The sequence below is a fragment of the Prionailurus viverrinus genome, chromosome B1, assembly GCF_022837055.1.
Source record: "Prionailurus viverrinus isolate Anna chromosome B1, UM_Priviv_1.0, whole genome shotgun sequence".
NCBI lineage: Eukaryota > Metazoa > Chordata > Mammalia > Carnivora > Felidae > Prionailurus > Prionailurus viverrinus.
Genome location: NC_062564.1, coordinates 60,440,532 through 60,466,220, shown reverse-complemented (window position 1 = coordinate 60,466,220; position 25,689 = coordinate 60,440,532). Strand labels below are relative to the sequence as shown.

The window sequence follows — 25,689 nt, the reverse complement described above, 5'->3', positions numbered from 1 at the left end:
ATAGAATTATTTACCAGATTACAATATGTTCAAAAGCAGGCATCATGCTTCTTTACATCTTAAACGGTACCAAGTATATTACTAAATTAATCGGACTTATGAATTGAATACTGCAGACATCAGATATTTCTCTGCTCATGGTATACATTACATTAAGAAATCCTGCTTAATGATATTTAACCATATATAACATCAGATTGAAAGTAGTTATGGATGCTGCTTAGTTGATACTTATTGTAATTTTCTGTTCTTTCAACCAAAAATTATTTATCTGTAATTCATTTTTAAAATCTTTTTAAAAATCTTATAGCCTAAAGGAACACTATATTGTTCACTAAATGGCAGTAAAATGATATAATACACATTAGTTTTGTGATGTCTGGAATAATGGATGAAGCTTATAGGGACAGATATTTCCTAACAATATATTAGAATTTGAAGGTATTTTTTAAATTGTTTCCTTAAAATGTAATAAAATTAAATATTAAAATAAAAATATATATGGAGTGTGAAAATAATGGTGAATATATATTGTTTCTCCAAAGACTTATTGCTGGGTATTCAATTCTGACCTAAATACATTTTTTTTTAAATTTAAGACCAGATATATAGTAGTTAAAGATACTTAAAGAATGGTATAGATGCACAAAGAACCTAGTAGCAGTTTGAAACATGAAGCTAGGGACCAGTGTACCTAAAAAAATATCTAAAAATGATAACACAGAAAATAAATCATTAACTTTGTGGTTAATCAACTTACCTTTCCATAAGTCATCTGCTTTTTCTAAAGATTACACTTCTTTCATTGGTTGGCTAATGTATGTTTCTTAAATCAACACAGGACTGGGGTTCTATTTATTTTGTGCAATAATTCTGCCTACTCACTTATGACCGATAGTTCAGTGTAAATACTGTATCTTGAGACATGCTGTATCCAGAATTGACCCTACGTTTTCTTTCCTGAGAATCTGAGGTGAATGGTAGACATATACATTTGATTGAACAGTGAACTTCAATTCTTTCTAGCTACATAGGAAAGCAAGTCTATGCAATTGATCACTTAGTAAAACTCTTTTAATCCACTCTGAAGTTAACCACCATCATCAAAATGTTCTGCGGAGATTATGTAAGTATAATGGCTATTTCAATACTTCTTGAGTCTCCTGAGATTTGAACCTTATTTATAAAATTTCATATGTGGTTCTCGACATTTTCATCAGAAAATATTGATGTTATAATTTATTTTTCATTAAATTATTAATTAGTGGATGTTCAATATAACTATTAAATGAAGATAATATTATTAAATCTCAATCCTATTCTAATTTTGAAGTAATTATTCCATAAGGGCAATTTAGATGCTCTTGTTTCATAAGTAACCTGACTGAATTCTCACCGAAGTCTAAGATTTTTTCTCGATATGTACTTCTATAAGAAACTAAAAATTAACTAATTAATTTTTATTTTAAATCTATAATATCTTCAGAAAATAGTTTATTTTTGAATGACTGTTGAATTTAAGCAATGTATTTTGTTTTCGTGTTGAAAACATTTCAATCCAACTGCTCTAACAGTCCACAAACTTTTGAAGAAACTACAAAAACCCAGATTATCTAAATATTCATTTTTAAAAGATAGCCGTTTCACATGGTCTTAGATATTATATATAATTGTGTTCTGTGTTGATATTTTTTAAATCTATCTCATAGAAAAAGTTTTTAGGAAGCTTTTTATTTTTTACTGCAAATTTTTTATGCAAAAATATAACAGCATAATTATTTGGTTAACTTTGGGACAAAAATAATATTATTTACTTATTTTAAAAGTATCAATTTCCAAGAAAATTCTATTTATTTTGTTTTTCAAATTAAATATTGAATGAGCATCTAAAATGTGTCCAGTCCCATCACTGTTGCCTTAAGAAACCTTAATTTCATCATGAGATTTTAGGATCGCATTGGCAGTTGAGACTTATCATTACTGTTTTATTAATTATGCAGCAGTTATATTTCACTACAGAGAAATAGGAGTCCTTAGGTAATTTAGACCAGCATGGTAAATGATTTAATTTGTAAAAAGCTATTGTCCCTTTCCATTCATTCAAGTACAATTATTTGGAAATGGTATTATATTCTGTAGATTGTGTACAGTCTTATACGCCAATTTATCAAAGGAACATTAAGAGAATATTTAAGTCATATTTCAAGGAATATTAGAAGTTATGGTGATGACAAGATTTTAAGGAAATTCGATGATTTGCCATGGTTCTGGAGCAGATAAAAATATCAAAGAGTAAAGAGATGGATTAAAAAGACTGAAATATTCATTTTAAGTATTTTTGAGCATTGAATGGTTTTTACATAATCAATGTCATTTTATTTTAAAGCAATTATTTCTTTTCTTAAGATATATGGCCCAGGCATTAGAATTCGGTCTCTTTACAGACCACCAGTTGAGGTTAAGTTCATCTGTTTAAACTCTACTTTGGGTCTGGGGTTCTCAAGCAAAAGACAAGTTCTTCTATAGGCAATAAAGCAGAAATTCTGGATGAATTTTTCACTGGGTTGCTTCTTAAAAACAGACTCTTAGGCCCTCCACTGAGGAATTTCTATTCAATATATGACATCTGAACTTATATGATTGATAAAAATATGTGACCAGTTTATGAGAGCCACTGCAGTAATTCATTAATATCAATTAAAAATAAAGAAAATTTGGGTTGCCTGGGTGCCTCAGTTGGTTAAGCAGCTAACTTCAGCTCAGGTCATTATCTCGTGTTTCATGGGTTCGAGCCCCACATCAAGCAATCTACTGACAGGTTGGAGCCTGGAACCTGTTTTGGATTCTGTGTCTCCCTCTCTCTCTGCCCCTTCCCTGCTTATGCTCTGTTTCTCTCTGTCTCAAAAAATGAATAAAAACGTTAAAAATTTTTTTTAATTTTTTAATAGAGAATATTTAAATGTAAATCAAGCAAGAGGCAAGAATCATAGAAAAGTAGTTACGTTTCTGTAAGGAATAATCATATGTAATCCTTTAAAATTACTTTCTAGAATTAAGGAGGTAGATAACCCTTAATGGTTAAAGTAGTTTAAGTGGGTTAGCTACATTGAGAGGGTAAATTTACCTTTAATGCAATAAGTGTATTTTACTTATGTGTTTGACCATAAGGCTGTCTATTGAAAGCAAGATTTAATTAAATGATTATGGCAAGTCTGGAGGTGTTTTATTAATTAGTCAGATATAAATCACCTTTCAGGAAGATGTTATTAAAATATCCTCCCTACATTGAGGGAAATTGCATTGTAGAGTACTAAAATACATATATTTGCCAAAGCCAGGATCTAAATCCAGTCATCCCTATGTCATTATAATTTGAGATTTTATCCACTATAATATACTGCCTCTTCCAAACATATTGGCCTGATTCTTCTAGTGAAACTATTGGCTGCTTTTGTCCTGTTGTGTCATCAACTAATCCCCCTTTTTACACAGTAGCATTTAATTTACTATATATAGATTTATTTGATTATACTCTTCCTTTTTGACTCAAAGTAAACTTTAATCTTTATTCCTTTTCCTAGCCTTTTGACAATATTTTATTTCTACCATATTTATTGATTGATAGAAAAATATTAATTTTAGGAGTAGTACAAGAAATACAACATATTGATATCATAGTCCATATCTGAATTAACATTATGTATTATAACTAAAGTAGAAAAACAATTATTAAAATTATCTGAATCTCTACCATACAGCAGGAGCTTTACATAACTTGTCTAATTTAGTTGTTCACAGCAAATCTTTCCATAAGAATACATTTAACATGCAAAAATTTTGTCTTCTTGGAGACACCAGATATTCTGTTCAGTGGTTCTATAATACATTATTTTTAGTCTTCACAATCTTCAAGGAAAGTATCCCCATTTTCTACATGAATATACTAAGGCTCAGAGAAGGTCAGTACTTTCCTCCAAGTGAAAAGCCAAGCAGTGTTGATATTGGATCTTGTCTAACTCCAAAACTATTTCTCACACACACAAAAAGTAAAACTGCATAAGTGTGATGATCCTACATACTTACTGACTTCATGTTACAAGGCAAAAAGTAGGTCCTTTGGGAACGCCATTAAGAGGTAGAAAATCAGCAGCAGTATTGTTACAAAGATGCTCTTACTCATAAATTTTTCCCAAAAGTGCTCACCAAAGAGCATCAAAGCCAAACAGCAATTTAGACAATGTCTAGTGTGGGCAACCTGACATTCTACATTTTAGCCCAACTAATAGGGAGCAAATGCATTGGCACTTAGCAATGAATTAGAGGTAGTGAAGGAAGAGCACTCAGTAAATCAGAAACAAATTCAGGGCATTCTATCCAGGAGTGATTGCAAGCTGAGAAGACCTCCCATGGGAGCAGGAGCTGTTGATTAGGCAAGATTATTTTTAAATCAGGCTTTTTCTATTGAAGGATATTCCTGAGAGAAAAGTTTCCATCCAAAAACTCTGACTTTGATTATTTATCTGCAATATGACTTACTGAACAAATATTAATGAAAGGTTATTCATACTTTAGATTGCTTTCTACTATCACAAGACTACATTGTCTGAACTTTACACACTTTGATTCAACAAAAGTTATGAATCATGCTAGTTATGCTTCAACTTTTTTTGAAGCCTCTGTTGAACTAATATGTATTGAACTGGAAAAATTAAATGTAGTAACTTTTTCCTTGAAGCAATATATAAGCATGCTGTTAAAATTTTTAAGCCCCCTTATAATAGCTATCGATTGCTTTTGAATATAAGGGCTGGGCAAGTACAACTATAAAACACCTCAAAAAGGTGCTCTATTATTAGTGTTTATGTAGCAACAGTTCCAACGTTTTAAACCTACTCTAACTCAAAAGCCCTGCCCTTCAGTAGCCAATGCACTACTTCTAGAGATGAAGTTAAGTTTGTTAGCAAGTTAAGTTTACACATACACACATATATGTGTGTATAATCATTCACATGTATATAAACACAGACACACAGGGGCGCCTGGGTGACTCAATCGGTTAACACATCTGACTTCGGCTCAGGTCATGATCTTGCAGTTTATGAGTTCGAGCCCTGCATTGGGCTCTGTGCTGACAGCTCAGAGCTTGGAGCCTGCTTCAGATTCCCACCCCACCTCTCTCTTCCTCCCCTGATTGCACTAGGTCTCTCTCTCTCAAGAATAAATAAAAGATTTTTAAAAAATAAAAGTAAAATAAACACAAACACACATACGTACATACACACAATATATGTGTGCATTAATAAAATTTATTAACGAATTTGAATAACATCAAAATTTCATGAATGGAAATATATAGTCTCTTAGATTCAGCATAATCTTTATTTTTAAATGGCTTCTACCATAGTAAAAATATTTTATAATCCAACTTCCCTCACCAGTTACTAGTAAATTCTTTTTTTTATATAGTAAAATTCTTCAAAAGTTCATTGCATTCAATATATTCAATTCCTCTACTCCAATTCTCTCTGAATCTACTGTTTTAAAAAGTTTATTTTGAGAGAGAGAGAGCACACATGTGCTCCTGAGTGAGGGAAGGGAAGAGAGAGAGAGAGAGGGAGAGAGAGGGAGAGAGAGAGAGAGAGAGAGAGAGAGAGAGAGAATCCCAAGCAGGCTCCATGGTGTCAGCATGGAGCCCTAGGCAGCGGTGAATCCCACAATCCATGAGATCATCATGACCTGAGCTGAAACCAAGAGTCAGATGTTTAACCAACTGAGTCACCCAGGTGCCCCTCTCTGAATCCATTTTAATTGGGTTTTCACTCACTTCACCTAAACTGTCCTTAAGAATATAAGCAGTGACTTGATTCCCTGATTCCCATACCCAGTTCTCATCCTCATCTTATTAGATATGTGAGTGCTGTTTGACAGTCTCCTTTGCCAGGAATATCCCAGGGTTCAATTCTTGAAACTTATCTTTCTCCTTTTTATCACTCATTTTTTCCTTACATCCAAAATAATGTCTATAATGTAGACACTACAATGTATACACAGAGCCTTCTTTGAACTTATATGTCAACCTAACATCTATGCTAGAATCTCAGAATCATAACCAGGTGTCTGCTCAGTGAGTAGAAACTGCATTGACCTAGCACCTCAGGTCAAAAAGAAAGGCAAGGCAAGGCAAGAAAGGAAAAGGAAAAGGAAAAGGAAAAGGAAAAGGAAAAGGAAAAGGAAAAGGAAAAGGAAAAGGAAAAGGAAAAGGAAAAGGAAAAAGGAAAGGAAAGGAAAGGAAAGGAAAGGAAAGGAAAGGAGAGAAAGGAGAGAAAGGAAAGAAAAGAAAAGAAGAAGAGTCTCTGACTCTTCTCTTACCCTCATACCTTAGAATTAACCTATTAACAAAATCTTTTGGCTCTACATTAACAATATATTATCTGACCACCTCTTAGTAGTTCCACTACAACTACCCTGGTCCAAGCTACCATCATCATCACTTGCCAACTTTATGCAATAGCTTCCTATCTGGTCTCTCTTATTTCCATCTCTGCTCTCACTTCTAGGTACTAGGGATACCACAGTGAATAAGATTGTTAAAACCTCTGCATTCTTGAAATCTGTATTCCAGTGATGTATAGGAAATATCGTTATTCCAGAATTCAACAAAGTCGTGAAATAAGAGGTAACACATTAAAAGGGAGCAGGCACCTGTGGAGCCTGGGTGGTTCAGTCAGTTGAGCATCTGACTTCGGCTCAGGTCATGATCTTGCAGTTCATGAGTTCAAGCCCGGTATCAGAGCCTAGAGCCTGCTTTGGATTCTGTGTCTCCCTCTCTCTCTCTGCCCCTCCCCTGATCACGTTCTGTCTCTCTGTGTCTCAAAAATAAGTAAACATTAAAAAAATTTTTTTTAAAACAGCAGGGGGGCACCTAGACACTCGGTTGGGCATCCAACTCTTGGTTTTCAACTCAGGTCATGATCTCACAGTCTGTGAGCTTAAGCCCCACACTGGGCTCTGCACTAACAGCACAGAGCCTGCTTGAGATTCTCTCTCTGCCCCTCCTCTGCTGTCTTGCTCTCTCTTAAAATAAATAAATAAATAAACAAAATTAAAAAAAAAAACATTAAAGAGGAGACTGTGAGAAAAATTTTGTCCTGGTTTACACATTTTTAGAGTGTTTATTATAATAGCAAGAACAATAATAAAACTTAAATTTGTAGAATCATTTCCATTTGCAAAAATGCTTACAGTATACAGATCATAGCACCTGTGGAAGATGATACTGCGCTGACATTCCTGTCTAGATTTGTTGATTTCTCTTAAATTCTAGAGTGTCCGTATGATTTTAAAGTCATTCAGGAAGTTATTTTGACATTATATTTCTGCTATTAACATTGATACAGTACACTCATTAAAATACACATTAGGTTAAACCCAAACCCTCTTCAAGTTTAAAGAACACAAAGAGCTGTAAAAGTCACAGCAGAAAAAATATGGTTAACTATATTTTTAATTCTTGTAATTAATCAACCTATTTAACAGACACCACAGGAAAAAAAGTCATCAGATTACCGCAAATCACTTTTGAAACTATACTACTTTTGTTAAATCACAAGATTGAAGTCTTAAGAAATTATGTTTGAGTAACAAGACTCATAGTTATTTTAATGAGTCATGTATTTCTGGGACTAGGTGGAATGGAAAAAGCAAATAGAAAGACACCATTTAGAGGGCATTACTTGCTGATTTGTCCTTTTGTAGTACACCTCCGAGACCAACACCCAGCCCTCTATCTACCATAGATTTCTTCTATCAGCAGAAACTCCTTGTAATCAGGAATATCCTGGCTTGATTCACCAAAAAAGAATGGATTGCAGGATTTTTTTTTAAGTACTTCAGAGTTCATGCTATCAATCTCCCTGACTCAGCCTCTTTTGAAAAGTCTCCAAAGATTCTTAAAACTCTGCTTATAACCTGTGGACATGCTTTTCTCATTCAAAGAATTAAAAACACTGTTTCTTAAGACCCATTTTCTTTGCCAACATCCCACCTTATCACAACACATAATTATAAATATATTCTTTTCCCACTACTCTTCTATTTATGTCTTTCTTCAGACATTCTGGTAATTATGCTAGAAGGAACCAGAAAAACATGTTAACAGTATAATAAGTATCATGTAAAAACATAAAAGTAATAATAGGCTATTTGTACATAAGATATAGGTTATGTATTATTATGGATAAAGTGGGAATCAGCTTTACTCAAGCTGCTTTGGATTGGCTTTTCTTCCTTATTTTGTGGCAATTTATAATAAAGCAATAAGCTGTCTTAATGTATTTTATCATCCTATTTCTTAATTGCAACATTTGTCCTTTTTATTTTTCAAGTTAAAAAACAGCCACTTTAACCCCAGTAGACACATTGTTCTAGTAATGTGTATTAGTAATGATTTTAAAAATATATGAACAATGGTATTTTACAGCTGGAGATTCTTGTGTTGTCATCACTACAATAGTAATCTTCTTGAATTATTGTTCAATTCTTTAGAGATGTTGAATATATGTACACATTCTTCTAGACTGTCATTTAGCTGTCAGTCTCAAAATATCAGTGTTTTAAAGGGTAAGTAAGAAACCAGACAAAGGTGCTATAAGATAGAGGTATTGGTGCCTGGGGGCACACACACCCTCTGTGTACTTTTCATCACCTGTTGTGCTGACTACTGCGTGTTTAATCAAGCTTGCAGCTCATATATAAAAAAGTAAATATTTATAGTGAGCACAGTAGTCCCTTCAAAGCAAAAAGGGGTCAGATTTATGAACCCTCAAGATAGCCAAAATTACTGGTTTTGAAATGAAGATTGTTTTGTGCAACCAAGGTCACAACTGAACCTATCACAGCATAACGTCCACTAGAAGCTCTTCACTGTCTCACTCCCCTACAGTTCATATTCTGTCTCATCCTATGGTGAATAGTAGGATGATGGTGTGTGGATATGCCACTTCCTCCTTCAAGATATTAAATGTTCTCTAATTTTATGATTTAGTGGACTTGGTCTTCTTCTTATGTAAAATAATGATGTAGACTAATCTCAATGCTTCAGAGATGGAAATGGTTTCAGAAAATGTCATTTAACTTATTTGCAGAGGGAAGTAAGTATTAAATAATACCCCTTCTCAGAATCACAGGATTATGTATAACTTGTCTGCCAATAAAAAACAAGAAACAGGTGAGTCAGCCTCCCTCTCAAATATTATGCTTCATATGCTCTCTTAAAAAAAAGATGCAGGAGTGCAGCTTTATGATCTATATTTATTTCCTTTCATTTCTTTTTTTTTAATTCCCTTCATGTATTTAGAGAGGAAATGTATTCAAAAGGAAATTCACGTAATCTAAAATTTGATGTAGGAACTAATTGTTAGGATAGGTATAATGTACTCTAGTGCATTACATGGTCTACTGTACTTTCCCCTGCCCCAGTCCTGGAATTAGCCACTTCTCCAAGGAGCCCTGATGCCCTTCATTGAATAATAATACTTAAAAACCTAGATCTGGATGCTGGGTGTGCTCATTGCTACAGGGGCATCACTGTTTATAAGCTCTTTAAGGTGACAGAGCAATGAAATATCTGAAAATGCTAACCTATATATCTGCACGCATCTATATTTATTTCTGTACATATGTGTTTGGATACTTACACATATGTATGTTTACATCTACCGATCTACCTACATATCTATCTATCCATCCATCTACCTACCCACCTTTCTGTGTGTGTGTGTGTGTGTGTGTGTGTGTGTGTCCAACCGTCTGTCTCTCTCTCTCTCTCTCTGGCTATTATCTCTTCCTATTGACAACTTCAGTCTAACCCAGCACCAAAATTTTAACCTCCTCTATTATTTAGAATTCCTCGCAGTAAAAATCGTGAATGTCAATATCTAAAATATATGCTTATTTGGTGGACACTAGCATACATACCTTAAAATGTACCAAGCCACAGCCCTGTGAGAAACAATTTTGCCAACAACACGACATTGGGTTCTTTTCATCTTTTGCTTCACAATATCCGGTTAAATGCTATTTGCCAAAGTTACTTGGGACACGTCCCTTCTTCCAACCCACTTTACTGTGTTTATGAGATTCGTTTGTAATTTAGATTTGTTTCCTACAATCTGCATTCCTTGTTGGATTCCCTCTATGTGTGACAGAATATGCTTTTTGCGGTATACAGTTGTTTGAGTTTTGAGTCATGTATTCAATACTACATTTCCTTATAGAAGACTCTCATCATCCAAAATATCCTCCACACTTCTCATTTATAGTCAACCACATCCCTAAACCCTCAAATCCTGGCAAATATTGATCTGTTTTCCATTCCTCTAGTGCTCCCTTTTCCAGATTGTCACATAAATAAATTCAAGACTGAAACCTTATGAATAAACCTTCTTTTACTTAGTAGAATGCATTTAACACTTATCCAAGTTGTTGCATGAATCAATAGTTGTATCTTTTTATTGCTGAATAGTAGTCTGTTGAATGAATGTACCATAATTTGTTTATTCATTCAGTTTGAAAGATACCTGGGTTGTTTCCAGCTTTTACCAGTTGCAAATAAAACTTCTATGAAAACTCAAGGTTTTTGTGTGAAGATAAGTTTCCATTTCTTTTAGATAATGATCTAGGGGTGGAATTGCCAGGTTATATGGTAAGAGTATGTTTAACTTTATAAGAAACTGCCAAACTGTTTCTCCAAAATCGCTGTACAATTTTGCATACCAGTAACAACATTTTGCAGCAGTATCTCATTGTAGTTTTACTTTGTATTTTTAATGTATTATGATATTAATAGTTTTTCATATGCTTATTTACTATACCTTCATTGGGAATATGTCTTCCATAAGGCTTAACTATTTTTTACTTCAGGTTTTTTTGTTGATCTCTTAATGGCCTTTATATATTTTGAACAAAAGGTTTTTATGAAAAATGTGATTTACAAATATTTTCTCTGACTCTATGACTTATCTTCTCATTCTTTTAAGAGTGTTTTTCACAGATTACAAGTTTTCAATTTTGACAAAGCCCCATGTATTTTTTAAATTTTTTAACGTTTTGTTTATTTTTAAGAGACAGAGAGACATAGAATATAAGCAGGGGAGGGGCAGAGAAAGGGGGGAGACACAGAATCCAAAGCAGGTTTCAGGCTGTGACCTGTCAGCACAGAGCCCGATGTGGGGCTCAAACCCACAAACCATGAGATCATGACCTGAGCCAAGGTCAGAGGCCCAACCGACTGAGACACCCAGGCACCCCCCCACACAATGTATTTTTTTCTTTATAGATTATATTTCTGTTGTCGTGGCTAAAAATTGTTTTATTAACCCAAAGTCATGCAGATTTTCTCCTCTGTTTTCTTCCAGATATTTTATACAATTACATTAATATTTAGGGGTATGATCAATTTGGGGTTAATTTTTGTGTAAGGTGTGTAAGGTCAAGCTTTTTTTTTTTTCATATGGACATCAGCTTTTAAAGGACAATTTCTTGGAAAAACTATTCTTTCTCCATTGAATTACTTTACAACTTTGTCAAAAGCTATTTGTCTATATTTATGCAGCTCTATTGTCAGATTCCCTATTCTATCCCATTGATCTCTTTTTCTACAACATTAGCCAACACCACACTATCATTACTACTGTGGCTTTGTAACAATTCTTAAAATCAGCATTATTCTTCCATTTTTTTTTTCAAATTTGTTTCAGTTGTTCTAGGTCCTTTGCATTTCCATGGGTAATTTAGAATCCAATTATTCAAATCTACATAAAATGCTGCTGGGATTTTTATTGGGATTGTATTAAATCCACAGACCAATTTGGGGAGAATTGACATCTTAACAATATTAAGTTTTTCAGCCATGAAAATAGTATATATATCTCCATTAAGTTATGTCTTCTTTAATTATTGTCAAGTGTGTTTTGTTTCTTCTGTCCAATATATATGCCTTTTAAAAAATTTAATTCTAGTGTAGTTAACATACAGTGTTATATTAGTTTCAAGTGTACAATATGTTGCTTTAACAATTCTATATATAACTCAATGTTCATCAAGATAATTATACCCTTAATCCGCTTATCTATTTCACCCATCACCCACCCAACCTCTCCACTGGTAACTATCACTTTGTTCTCTATAGGTAAGAGTCTGTTTCGTGGTTTCTTGGTTTGTCTCTCTCTCTCTTTTTTTTTCCTTTGTTCATTTATTTTGTTTCTTGGATTCCACAAATAAATGAAACCATATGGCATCTGTCTTTCTCTGACTGGCTTATTTTGCTTAGGGTTATATTCTCTAGATCCATCTATGTTGTTGCAAATGGCAACATTTCATTAATTTTTTCTGTTTCTTCTAGCTTTTATTTATTTTTTTTTGTTTCAAGTTTTTATTTAATTCTAGTTAGCTAACATAGAGTGTAACATTGGTTTCAGGAGTACAATTTAGTGATTCATCACTTACATATAACACACAGTGCTCATCACAAGTGCCCTTCTTAATACCCAGCACCCATTTAGCCCATCCCCCACCCACCTCCCTTCCATCAACCTTCAGTTTGTTCTCTATAGTTAAGAGTCCCTTATGGTTTCCCTCTCTTTCTGTTTTTTCTCCCACCTTCCTCTCTGTTAATCTGTTTTGTTCAACTGTTCTGTTTCTTAAATTCCACATGAGTGAAATCATATGAATTTCATCTTTTCTTATGCTTGAATAACGTTCCATTGTATATATACATATATACATTGTATATACATTGTGCGTGTGTGTGTGTGTGTGTGTGTGTGTGTGTGTGTATATACACATCGCATCTTCTTTATCCATTCATCTATTGATGGGCACTTGGGCTGTTAAATAATGCTGTAATTAATTAATGTTATAATTAATATAGGGGGTTCATATATTCCTTTCAACTAATGTCTGTGTATTCTTTGGGTAAATACCCACTAGTATGATTACTGGATCATTTGGTAATTCTATTGTTAATTTTTTAATGAACCTTCATACTGTCTTACACAGTGGTGGTACCAGTTTACATTCCCACCAAAGTTGTACGAGGGTTCTATTTTCTCCACATCCTGACCAACACAAGTTTCTTGTATTGATGACTTTAGCCATTCTGACAGGTGTGAGGTGGTATCTCACTGTGGTTTTGATTTGTATTTCCCTGACGATGAGTGATGGTGAGCACCCATTCATATGTCTGTTGGCATTTGAATTTGTTCTTTGGAGAAATGTCTGTTCAGGTGTTCTGTCCGTTGTTTAACTAGATTGTTTTGGGGGTGTTTAGTTGTGTACATTCTTTATATATTTTAAATAGTAACATTTTATCAGATATGTCATTTGCAAATATCCTCTTGCATTCAATAAGTTGTCTTTTAGTTTTGTTGGTTGTTTCCTTTGATGTGCAGAAACTTTTCATGTTGATATAGTCGCAATACTTTAATTTTGTTTTGTTTCCCTTGTCTCAGGACACATATACAGAAAAATACTGTTATGGCCAATGTCAGAGAAATTACTGCCAATGATCTCTTTTATGATTTTTATGGTTTCAGGTCTCACATTTAGGTCTTTAAACTAGTTTGAGTTTATTTTTGTGTACGGTGTCATGAAGTAGTCCAGTTTCATTCTTTCACCTGTATTTGTCTAGTTTTCCCAATACCATTTGTCAAAGAGACTGTCTTTTCCCCAGTGCATATCCTTACTTGTTTTGTCAAAGATTAATCGACTATGAAATTTTAGGTTTATTTCTGGGCTTTCCATTCTGTTCTATTGATCAATGTGTCTATTTTTGTGCCAGTACCATATTGTTTTCATTACTATAGCTTTGTAATATAATTTGAAATCTGGCATTGTGATACCTCTAGCTTTGTTTTTCTTTCTTAAGATTGATTTGGCTATTTGGGGTGTTTTGTAGTTCCATACAAATTTTAGGATCATTTGTTCTAGTTCTGTGAAAAATGCTATTGGTATTTTGATATGGATTGCATTAAATCTGTAGATTGCTTTGGGTGTATGGACATTTTGATAGTATTTATTCCTCTCATCAATGAAAATGGAATGTCTTTCCATATGCTTGTGTTGTCTTCAACTTCTTTCATCAATGTTTTATAATTTTCATAGTTTACATCATGAGTTTACATCTCTCTCTCAAAAAATGAATAAACATCAAAAAAATTTTTAAAATAAAACAAAGAAGTTGCTTTCTAAAAAGTAATAATAAATTAAAAATAAATTTTTAAAAAGTTGCTTTCTCTTTCAAGTTTGTTGGGATTTTACACATGAATGAATGTTATACTTGTTGAAAGTTTTTACAGCATGTTTTGATGATCATGAGTTTTCTTCTTAGTTTATTAATGTGATTATATAAATTGATTAATTTTTTAATGTCAAATCAGCTATGCATACCTGGAACAAACATCACTTGGTCATGCGATGTTATTCTTTTTACACATTCTTTGCACTGAATTTTCTTACATTAGGTTGTGTATTTTTGCATCATTGTCCATAAGGATTACTGTTCTGTAAGTTTTATTTCTTGTATGTTGGGGGTTTTTTGGTACTAGTGTAATTACAGCTTCATAAAATGAGTTAGAAAGTGTTATCTTCTGTTTACTATAAGATTCAGTAACATTGGTTACTATTTATTCCTTGAATGTTTGGTAGAAATCACCAGTAAAATTATGTCCCTAAAGTTCTTTTCATTGTCTAACTGAATTCAATTTCCTCAACAGATATCAGACATTTTATATTATTTGTTTTTCTTGAGTGAGTTTTGATAGTTTTTGTCTGTCAAGGAATTCAAATTGTCATATTTATTGGCATAGAATTGCTCACAGCATTCCTTTTGATAGTGATTTCCTCAGATATTTTCATATTTATATTTTGTATCTTCTCTATTTTTCTTTGTTAGTCTGGCTAGAGTTTTATCAATTTTATCGTTGTTCGAAGAATAAACTTATGTTTTCATTTATTTTCTTTGTTTTTCTGCTTAAATTTTATGTATTTCTACACTTGTCTTTGTTACTTCCTACTTTCTGCTTGCTTTGAGTATAATTTTCTATTATTTTTAAATTTCTTATAATAAAAGCTTAAAATTTTTATTTGAGAACTTTCTTTTGTTTTACCATATGCATTTAATGCTATTAATTTTTGTGTAAGTACTGAAAAAAAATTGACTTTTGTAGATGCCAAGCTTGCATGTTGAATGTAGATCATTGACTTTGTTTCTCTAGTCTTTGATAGGGAAAAAGTCCATATGGTCTTGAAAGCTGCTAAGATGTGTGATTATCTTCTGAATGTTTCACAGTATAAACAGTTTTAGATAAATAATATTTTAAAGCATTTATTATGAATTTATAGATTTCTAAGATACATAAGAAATGGGAAAATATCATAAATATGTATGTGGGTACCTAAAAGACTACAAGTTTTAATATTTTACAACTCTAATTGTGTATCAAAATGATTCTTGAAAATGATAGTGTCCCATGACACTCTCATAAGAACAATTAAAACCTAGGTGGGATTATAGGTTGAAGTTAATGATGATAATGGAGAAGAGGTGGAAGAGGAATAAGATTAATAATAATGACTACTGACTGTAATATATCCCATTAATCTTCATAACAACTCAAGAGAAATCAAGCCAGCCTTACTCTAGTGAGATCTATGTGTTCATCAACAAGGAAAAGGAAGAGAAGGTCCTAACTTTTACTGGTTACTTTTTATATTTTACGATATCCAGAGACTGTAATTATCAGATGCTTCCTAGTTATATATTAGAATGATATTTGTTTTAATTTTTCACTTACTTGATATATGTATGTTTCTTTTCATGCCCCCTTCCTCTACTCAAGAATATGATAATAGAGAACAAAGATGCATTAGATAGAGAGATGGAGGCGTTTAAATCAGTGGCATAAAACATTGACTTCATGCAGTTTCTAGAAGAGTTAACACTCCACATTAGGTGGGGGACCTCATAACATCTCTCTGGAAAGTCATCAAAAGACAGAGTACACTATGAAATCATTGCCATATCAGTATTCTTTCATATGGACCCCATTGGCAATGGCATAAGCAGGCCAATCAAAAAGACAAGGTATGGATTTACTTGATTAATAATGAAAGATTGAAGGGGCAACCAAGTGGTTCAGTTGGTTGGTTAAGCGTCTAACTTTGGCTCAGGTCATGATCTCATAGTTCCTGAGTTCTAGTGCCGCATTGGGCTCTGTGCTGACAGCTCGGAGCCTGGAGCCTGCTTCAGATTCTGTGTCTCCTTCTCTCTCTCAGCCCCTCCCCTGCTCATGCTCTGTCTCTCACTCTCTCTCTCAAAAATAAATAAACATTAAAAAATTATTTTTAAATGAAAGATTGAATAATCCAACTTGATGTAAAATAAAAACAGGAGGAACAAAGCTTTGTAATTGGTAGTCAAAATGGCTATTAATTTGTTTCACTCCTCATTATTAAATATTTCTTTGAGAATGAAATATAGACTGAGAAAGTCAATTAAGAGAGGTAATGGGGCGAAACAGAACAAAGAATTTCAGTGAAAGATACAAAGCAACTTAAGCTTTAGAGTTTTTTTAAATGAATATCTCTGACACGTTGTTAATATAAATTAATGCACTATTATATTATTCATCCTTTGTTTAACAGGTATTTTTGGAAAACAGCAGAATAATTTTTCAGGTAGTTAAATTAAGTTTGGGCTATTAATTAGAAACAATTATATATGTGGCTTTTTTTATTCTTACACTGTCCTTTTAAACTCTATAGGGTTAGTTTCCCATACAGGTCCTGTCTTAGCTTACTCAGAGTGCTATAAGAAAATGTAATGAATTGGGTACCTTAACAAAACAGACATTTATTTCTCACAGTTCTAAAGACTAGGAAGTTCAAGATCAAGGTGACAGCAGATTCACTATCTGGTGAGAGCCCTCTTTCCTGGCTTGCAGAAGGCTATCTTCTCTCTGAGTCTTCACAAGGTAGACAGAAACTCTGTCTTGGTCTCTTTTTCTTCTTACAAGGATATTTAATCCCATCCTGGGGACCCCACACTTAGTGCCTTAACTAAATCTAATTATCTCTCAAAGCCTCTACCTCCAAATATCATTAAGTTGGGGATTAGGGCTTCATCATATGAATTTGGGACAGGCAAAATTCAGTTCATAGGTGACATCATGACTTTATTACTCTTACCTAATTAAATATTAATAAGTCACTTCACTCACAGAATTTATAGAAATTAAAAAATGTCTATGTGCAATGCAAAAATTTTGAGTATTTTTTTAATTAAAGCTTCTCTCCCTCACCTGCTCCTGCCAGCTTCAGGCCATTAGTAAAAATCCTCCATTAGTAAAAAGATCAAGATTGACTCTTTTATCCTTCTTTGGATCAGTCCTTCACACCTGAGAGCAGTCTAACGGGCTTTCAATATCTCCAGGATTAGGGAAGGGTGAGTATGTAGGGGAAATGTTCAGGAATATCTTTGGTTTTATTTAACAGGTATTTTAGTCACATAGCACTGATGCTCTCTGGCCATGGAAGGTGTTTCTTTGGAATCACAGTAGGTTTTTAGGCTACCTCTCATTGCCAGGAATCTTCTCCTGATTTATCAGTCTGCTCTTAAGAGTTCCTAACAGTCCTTCTGAGGGAGATTTGGAGCCAGATCCTTGAAAATGACTTACCGACTACCTCTTCCTATTTTGTGTCTCTCAATTGGCCCATGATAAACACTCAAGACATCCTATGTCCCAACAAACTCTGGGAGCATGACAAACTCAGAAAATACAATCAATTCTTGGAGTTCAGGCATTCATTGTGAAGCCACCCCTCCTCACTTAAAACAGCTAGTTAGTTATCCATGCAGTCTACCCTTAGCCTTTCCCAGTGTGAATCCACTGTGTTCCCCAAACTCCGTGAACATATATCAAGTTCTCTATGTGGTATCCTTAATGATTACATTACCATCCAGCTTTCACCTCACTTCCTGTAGCATGACAGAAAGGCCTCACAGACACTATCACTTCTACCCCAATAAATCCCATCTATAATTTTAAATTGAGTCTATTCAATCCCTCAAGGTTGGTGAGTGGCTGTTACAAAAGTAGTGTCTAGAATTTTCCTTGCAAAAGCCACCCAGCTGGTTTATCCTTCACTTTGGAATGTGGATGCACTTGGCAGCTAATGTTTAGCCAGCAGGTTAGAGCTTCAATGGAAACTGAATTATAAAGGGAGCAAAGTTAAAATCCTGCTATAGTGCTATATAAACTTTTTGCCATTTTTTTCTATTATTTGTCTATCAAATGAATATTTCTGTCAACCCTCACTTTCCAAAAAGGAGATTAATATATGTCTTTGTGGAGCAACTCCTAACTGATTCCTATTCAACACACCATATTTATTTGGCACAGATTTTCCTTTTGCTATAAGATACCATATGAGTGTTAATGAAGTTTAGTCCCTTTAGCATATGTTCTCAATATTTGTAAATTATCTAAATACTAGTACTGCTTTAGTGCTTACATTTAACTATTAACATTTTTTTAATGAAGAGAAGTGATGTAAAAATATTCCAAATGCAATTTAAAACAAAAAATGGAATTGTACTTGAACAGACAAAAATTTTAGGTGCGTTACCAATGCTTCAAAGTACAAAAATAAGTTGTGTATTATATTAAAAAGCAAAATAACAAGATTGGGTTCCCCCTTTATGTGGATGGTAATCATTTCCTGAATCAATCCTGGTATCATTTTGGCAAATTATTGATAGATTACTTTGAAAATTAAAAACAGTGGTGGGGCACCTTACCATATAATTTAGTGACCATCAATATTTTCTGAATCATCTTTTACTTCCTAAACATTTGATGACTTCTGAGATATATAGTTCACCATGAAATCATTCATTGGTATTTATCAGAATATTGACGAACTTTTATGAGTAAAAGCATAATAAAATTTAAGTCCAATGTCCTTATAAAACCAAGTACTAATAAGAAATTAAAAATTACATTCAAATACTTTACACACTTTGTAAGTATTTCAGCTATTAATAAAATTAGCTAAGATATCTCACTTATCTTGGATTCCTGACTCTAATGCCATCAATGCATTTCATTAACGAAGTAGAAAGCTGTGAACCAAATGGACATAAAACCAGTCAAGATATAATGTGCTTCCTTCGTCCCCTTCATCCCCAGAGCAAAACATGGCTAGATGTGCAACTAATGTCTATAAAGAAAACTTCTGATAATGAATGTCTTCCACCTTTATTATGATACCATTTTCTTCATTTTTTCTTTCTTTTTCTTGTTTGTAGATATTTGTACATCTTGACTCACACTAAACATAATAAAATGCCATGTAGGACATTGATTTAAAACAATTCAAAGCAAATATTACCCTAAAGAATCTGGCTATTACTTTAATTCTGCATTAGATATTAGTCAGTTACATATATACACATATATGTGTGTATAAAGATTATTTCCAAAATTCTAAAACTTTTGTTTGGGTTAAATTTCTTTTAACACAGAAATATAAAAGTTCCTTATTCTGTAGGTAACGACCTTACTTACAGATTACCCAGTCAAGATTTTATTTAGCAGCAAACTGGCTTTTCCTAAAATCATATTCTCTTCCTTTAGTTAACATTAACTCAGAGAAAGGAAAAATGTAAAACCAGCTAGAACCAAGAATTAATACAAAGGTAAATTTGGTTGGTAATAGAACACTATATTTTCCAGAGTTGTCTTTCATTGTCCTAAAAGGAAATAAAATGGTAGGCAAAGAGATGCCATTCTTTTTCTCATTACCATTTCAAAAACATATGGTTCACTTGAAAACATTATCATTGATTTTTCTCTTAAAAGCTAAAGAAATTTTAATTACTAGGAGGCTGATTCCATTTGTGAAACAGATTACTGTGCTTTGAGAATACAGGTAACTAACCTCTCTACAAATATCAAATTAAAGGCAAGTTGTTGAAATTTTAGAATCACTACCCATCTAAGAGCTGAAACATCATTTTGTAGAAGTTTTTTTTTAATAAATCCAGTTCTTGGGGTGCCTGGATGGCTGAGTTGGTTAAGCGACCGACTTCGGCTCAGGTCATGATCTCGCAGTGTGAGTTCAAGCCCCGCGTCGGGCTCTGTGCTGACAGCTCGGAGCCTGGAGCCTATTTCAGATTCCATGTGTCCCCCTCTCTCTACCCCTCCCCTGCTCACGCTCTGTGTCTCTCTGTTTCTCAATAATAAATAAACATTAAAAATTTTTTTTTAATCCAGGTCTTCACACATTAAATATGAACATAATCTCTATCTTAAGAAGGAAATCCTGGACTGTATGTGTTCCATGAATATGAGCAATCACTTAGATCCTATACTGACTGTGCTTCTCCTTTAACCTTCCAAAAATGTTACTATGTTTTATGCCCTCTAGATTACGTTATATGCATTAGAAATTTTTAACCATTTTTTAAAATTTTTCAAAGTTTTTTTTTTTTACATTTATTTATTTTTGAGAGAAGAAGAAAGAGCATGAGCAGGGGAGGGGCAGAGAGAGAAGGAGACACAGAATCTGAGGCAGGCTTCAGGCTCCAAGCTGTCAGCACAGAGCCCCACACAGGGCTCAAACCCACGAACCATGAGATCATTACCTAAGCCAAAGTGGGATGCCACCCATGCACCCCGATATTTTTAACAATTTTGAGAAATAAATATGAAATCAGCATTAATGTTTTGAAATAAGAGAATATAATCAACAAAAAATAAAAAATGAATAGAATTGAGAAATAAGATATACTGAAAAAGTTTAAAGTCAGAATTCTATTATTCTGAGTTGCCAATTACTAAGCCAAAGGCTTGTATAAATGCTGAGTCATTTTTATATGTTATATTGAAATAAAAAACTCTTAGCTTGCCAGATATACCCTTGTTGATAACTTCAAATTAAATAAAAATATAAAAGTACTATTTAAATTAGAAAGTAGCTATACAAATAATAAGAAGCAAAATGCCTCCTTCACCTACAGAATACTATAGTTTGCAAAATACACTTACACATTATTTTATTTGGGGCATGAATATGTTCATTAGACTCAAATGTCATTTTAGTTCTCTTTAAATAATATATTATTAATAAAATTAAAAGATTGTTATGAGAACTTATTATTAATTAGACCATTCACAAGAAAGGTTAATAGTATATTTTAGTTCTGCTCCATGATATTTTTTAAGTTTATTTATTTATTTTGAGAGAGAGAGAGCCAGGGAGGGGCAGAGAGACAGGGAGGGAGAATCCTAAGCAGGCTCCATACTGTCAGCACAGAGCCCAACATGGGGCTTGAACTCATGAACACCAAAATCATGACCCGAGCCAAAACCAAGAACAGGAAGCTCAACCTACTAAGCCTCTCAGGTGCCCCTGCTCCATGACATTTTTGTCTTCAAAGGTAATAAAACAGCAGAATAGACTATAAGGTATTTCCTATGGAATGGCCTGGTATGGAAAGACAGATTACCACATAATATGTGATATATATTTCCATTTGGAAAATACAACTATATGTAAAGATATGAAAAGCACAAAAAGAATACTTGACAGGTGTTTCCTTTTAACATAACCATTAAAATATTTAACAATAATTTGTAGACAATAAGGTCATAAATTACTTTTTAACCTTTCTTGGTCAGAGATTTCCTTATTTGACAAATCTATTATATTAAGTGTATATTAATTATTTAATGATAAAAATTTTTCCATTCGTATTTCTTCTATATATGGAGTCTAGTCTAGCAATTAAGAACACAGGCTTTGGAATCAGACACATCTGGGTCAGAATCTGGGAACCATTATTTACTCACCATATAAACTAGAAACAGAAATTAACCTTTCTAAATCTCAATTTCTTTATCTGTGGCAATAGTACCAACCTCACTTGTTTGTATATTTGGTTGTTTATTTAATTACTGGGAGTTAAATAAGGTAATATAAACTATTTTACAACAATTCTTGGTATAAATTGAAAACTTAATGAGAGTTGACAATTTTTGGATTGTGGTACTAATAGTATTAAACTACTTCTTTCTTCACTTGACTATGTTACACTGATTTAGATTTCACTGGGTTGAAATCATTCTTAGGTATTAGGTTTTAGAAAGGATATGTAAATGTTAATTCTTCTTTTTGCCCTTTCTCTTAAATTATAGTTTGGCTGGCTTTAAAACTTGTAAATCCTAGATCTTTCCCTGTGAGTTCCAGAAAGACTGATCAATGCCTTCTAACATTTACTTTGGGGAAGAGAATTCTGATCCTAATTTGATTATTCCTTTGTAAGCAAGCTGAATATGTCTAACTGTTTTGTCTTAACTGTTAACCTTGATTTCTTCATTAATATTCCCCAATTTGAGATGATCACTTTTCACAAAGATGTGATTCTTTCATTACCTGAATTTTTTTCTATCTTTTCTTTGTTATTATCTTCCTTTGTTCTGCTCTCTTCAGATGTATATACATTAAAGGTAACATCCTGAATTATGTCTCCATGCTTTTCTCTTTCCTAATTTATAATCTGATCACTATATCTTTTTCTGATTAAATATTCTAAAAGACTATGAACAGAATTTTCAAGTAATAACAATCTTTTATAATCCTCATTGATATCAGTCACATGAAATTCTTCTATCATCTTTTACAATGCTATACCTATTCCATTTTAGTAACTTTGTGATATTCTTTATTTACTTACAGAACTATAATAGTCCTAAAACATTACCTTTTATTTATCCAGACAGAATGTTACTTCACATTTCCTCATCATACCTTATCAAATGCTAGCTCCCCAAAAATGCTATCAAAACACTCTGAAGATGAAGCAAATCTGAGGGGAAAGTCTACCCTGACAGTCTATAGCATCTCAGAGTAGAGAGAGAAAGGCAGGATGTTTATGAAATTTGGAGATTTGGTTTAAGGTGTGTCTTTTGATGAGGGGATGGGGGCTTGATTAGGTAATTTGTGATGTAAGAATTTAAAATTGGAGGACACAGAAGATAAGATTTCAGTGTGAATGTATTAACTACTTATTCTATTGAAACAAATTACTGTAGTTAATGGTTTAAAACAATATAAATGTCCTCTCTTACAGTTCTGGAGACCAGAAATCCAGAATCAGTTTCACTAGGCAAAAATAAAGGTGTCTGTAGAGCTGGTTCCTCTGAAAGCTATATGGAAGAAATGATTTCTTGCCTTTTCTAGCCTCTAGAAGCTTCCCACATTCCTTGGGCCATGTCTCTTTCCTTCATTTTCAAAGCTAGCAACATAGCATCTTGTTTTCATCATCATGTTGCCCTTCTTCTTACCATCAAATCCCTCTTTACCTCCCACTTATAAGGACATTTAGGATGGTATTTATGGCCTACCTAGGTAATCCAGGATATTCTCTCCATCTCCGTATCTTTAACTAAATTACACCCTCAAAGTCCCTTTTGCCAAACAAGGTTAACATGCACAGACTCCAGGGAGTAGGAATTGGCTATCTTGAGTAAGTACTTACTCTTAAAGAGTAAGTAGTCATTCAATGCTATCAATTTATTCTATTTAGCTTAACTTTAATAGTCTTCTATTACATATTATTAAGATAAACTTAATACCATCTGTTATTAAGTTATTTTCAATCATATCTTCCCAAGAAATTGTTTCATAAAAGAGTATAGTCATGTTATTAAAGACACTTCCAGATCTTAATTATAAGAGGCAGTGTGGGTGAATTCAATTCTCCTCTCTTTCTTAAACTCCTTGACATCTATTCACTAAATTGTAAATAAAAACTTTATAGTGACTAAATTAGCAATTGGTTCATTTTTATAAATACTTCTGCATCATTTGAAAAAATAATGTAACCAGGGTTATCTTAATATCATTAGCTATGTTAGCTGATTGTTTGATTTTATTTTTAATATATATACAATACGTACATATTTTCTTTGCAAGTGTAGCCCAGATGTAAACTGAAGTCATACTGTCCTTTAAGATTCAAATTAAGTCCACTAAAAATATTATCTCTGTGACTCTGTCTCCCTAAAGATGCTTGCCTGAGGCTAGAGGAACACAGGAAATAAAAATTAACAGATCTCTTCAAGCTATGTTTCCATTTCTTTTTAGTCTAGCCCATGTATGCCACTTCTTCTCTATGGTTATCATGGACACAACCCTGATTCAATCACTCTTTCAAAATACCATCAACAAAAAAGTCATCCCAACCAAACTTTATGGGGGGGATTCATGGTAAACAGGAAGGGTTTATATTGGGGTTCTGCAAATACCTTGAGGTTAAATATTAGACACTGTTCTTAAATGTCTTTGGTGATCCAGACAATGAGACTATATTTTTGGCTTTTTCATATTCTCTCAATCCCTCCTTCTAACACAGACAGACAGACAGACAGACAGACAGACACACACACACACACACACACACACACACACACACGCACACACACACACACACACAATCTTTCTTTTTCTCTTAGAACTGACTTAAGAGTAAGAGCTTATTCTTTTAGAGTTTTGTTTTTACCTGCAAGATCCTTTTCAAATAGAAATTTCTTTCGCAAAAATGAAAAAAGGCCTCAATAATACATGCTATTTTATTTTACATCAATTACAGCTATAATGGAAAGGGCACTAGCCATGAAGTTAAATTTGGATTTGAGTGTTGGCTTCATGACACACTATCTGTGTGGCTTTAAACAACTTACTCAGCCTCATAGTCACATCATCTGTGAAATAAGATTAGTATTATCAGTCTCATAAGACTGCTGAGGTGATTACCAAGGAAGTGAAAGTGAAAATACGTAGAGCATAGCCTGCTTATATGAATAATGAATTTTAAAAACTACTGGGTAAACTAAAGATGTCACTGTGGTACATGTATTTTTGTATTTTGTAAACATTCCAAGAGCCTATATTCTACCTAAGGCACTAGCATAAAAGCTTTGAAAAGCAAGAAAAAAAATGTACCTGTCCTCCAGAGGTTTAAAATTTAGAGGAAAAGACAAATGCAAAAACTGTAAGGCCATGTATAATAGAGACGTAAATGATAAATAATAATTGATGCAATCTGAAAAGACTTCACACAAGAGGCAGAATTTGAAGTGAGTCTAGTGTTGGGGCACCTGGATGGGTCAGTCAGTTGAGCGCCGGACTTTAGCTCAGGCTGTGATCTCATGGTTCGTGGGTTCAAGCCCCACATTGCACTCTGCGCTGACAGCTCAGATCTTGGAGCCTGCTTCAGATTTTGTCTTCCTCCCTCTCTCTCTGCCCCTCCCCCACTCACACTCTGTCTCTCTCTCTCTCTCTTTCACACAAAAATAAACATTAAAAAAATTTTTAATTAAAAAATAAATTAAAATAAATTAAAAAAATAAAGTGAGTTCAGTGTTTGAGTGGGATACAACTCCTGTAGATGGAACAAGTAGAGAAAGAATTTTGTGTTTTTAAGTCTCTACGTATATAGTCAATGAGTGATGAACAGTCTACTGACAAGAATGAATGATACCTAAAGACTAAGACTAGAGGTTAAGTCACTTGGAGATTTTGCACAAATTCACTTATTCCAGCTTTCGTTCCCTACATCTCTCCCTC

At 33.4% G+C, this 25,689-nt stretch overlaps 1 protein-coding gene across 1 annotated transcript in view; it reads left to right on the top strand.

Moving 5' to 3' along the window:
- The first annotated feature begins 1,064 nt into the window (after positions 1–1,064).
- ANXA10 (annexin A10) overlaps positions 1,065–25,689 on the top strand; it is a 98,407-nt gene continuing 73,782 nt past the window's right edge. Inside the window, exon 1 of the mRNA XM_047856353.1 lies at positions 1,065–1,126. Coding sequence (XP_047712309.1) covers positions 1,109–1,126 — 18 coding nt within the window. The 5' untranslated portion in view covers positions 1,065–1,108. The remainder of the gene's footprint in view (positions 1,127–25,689) is intronic.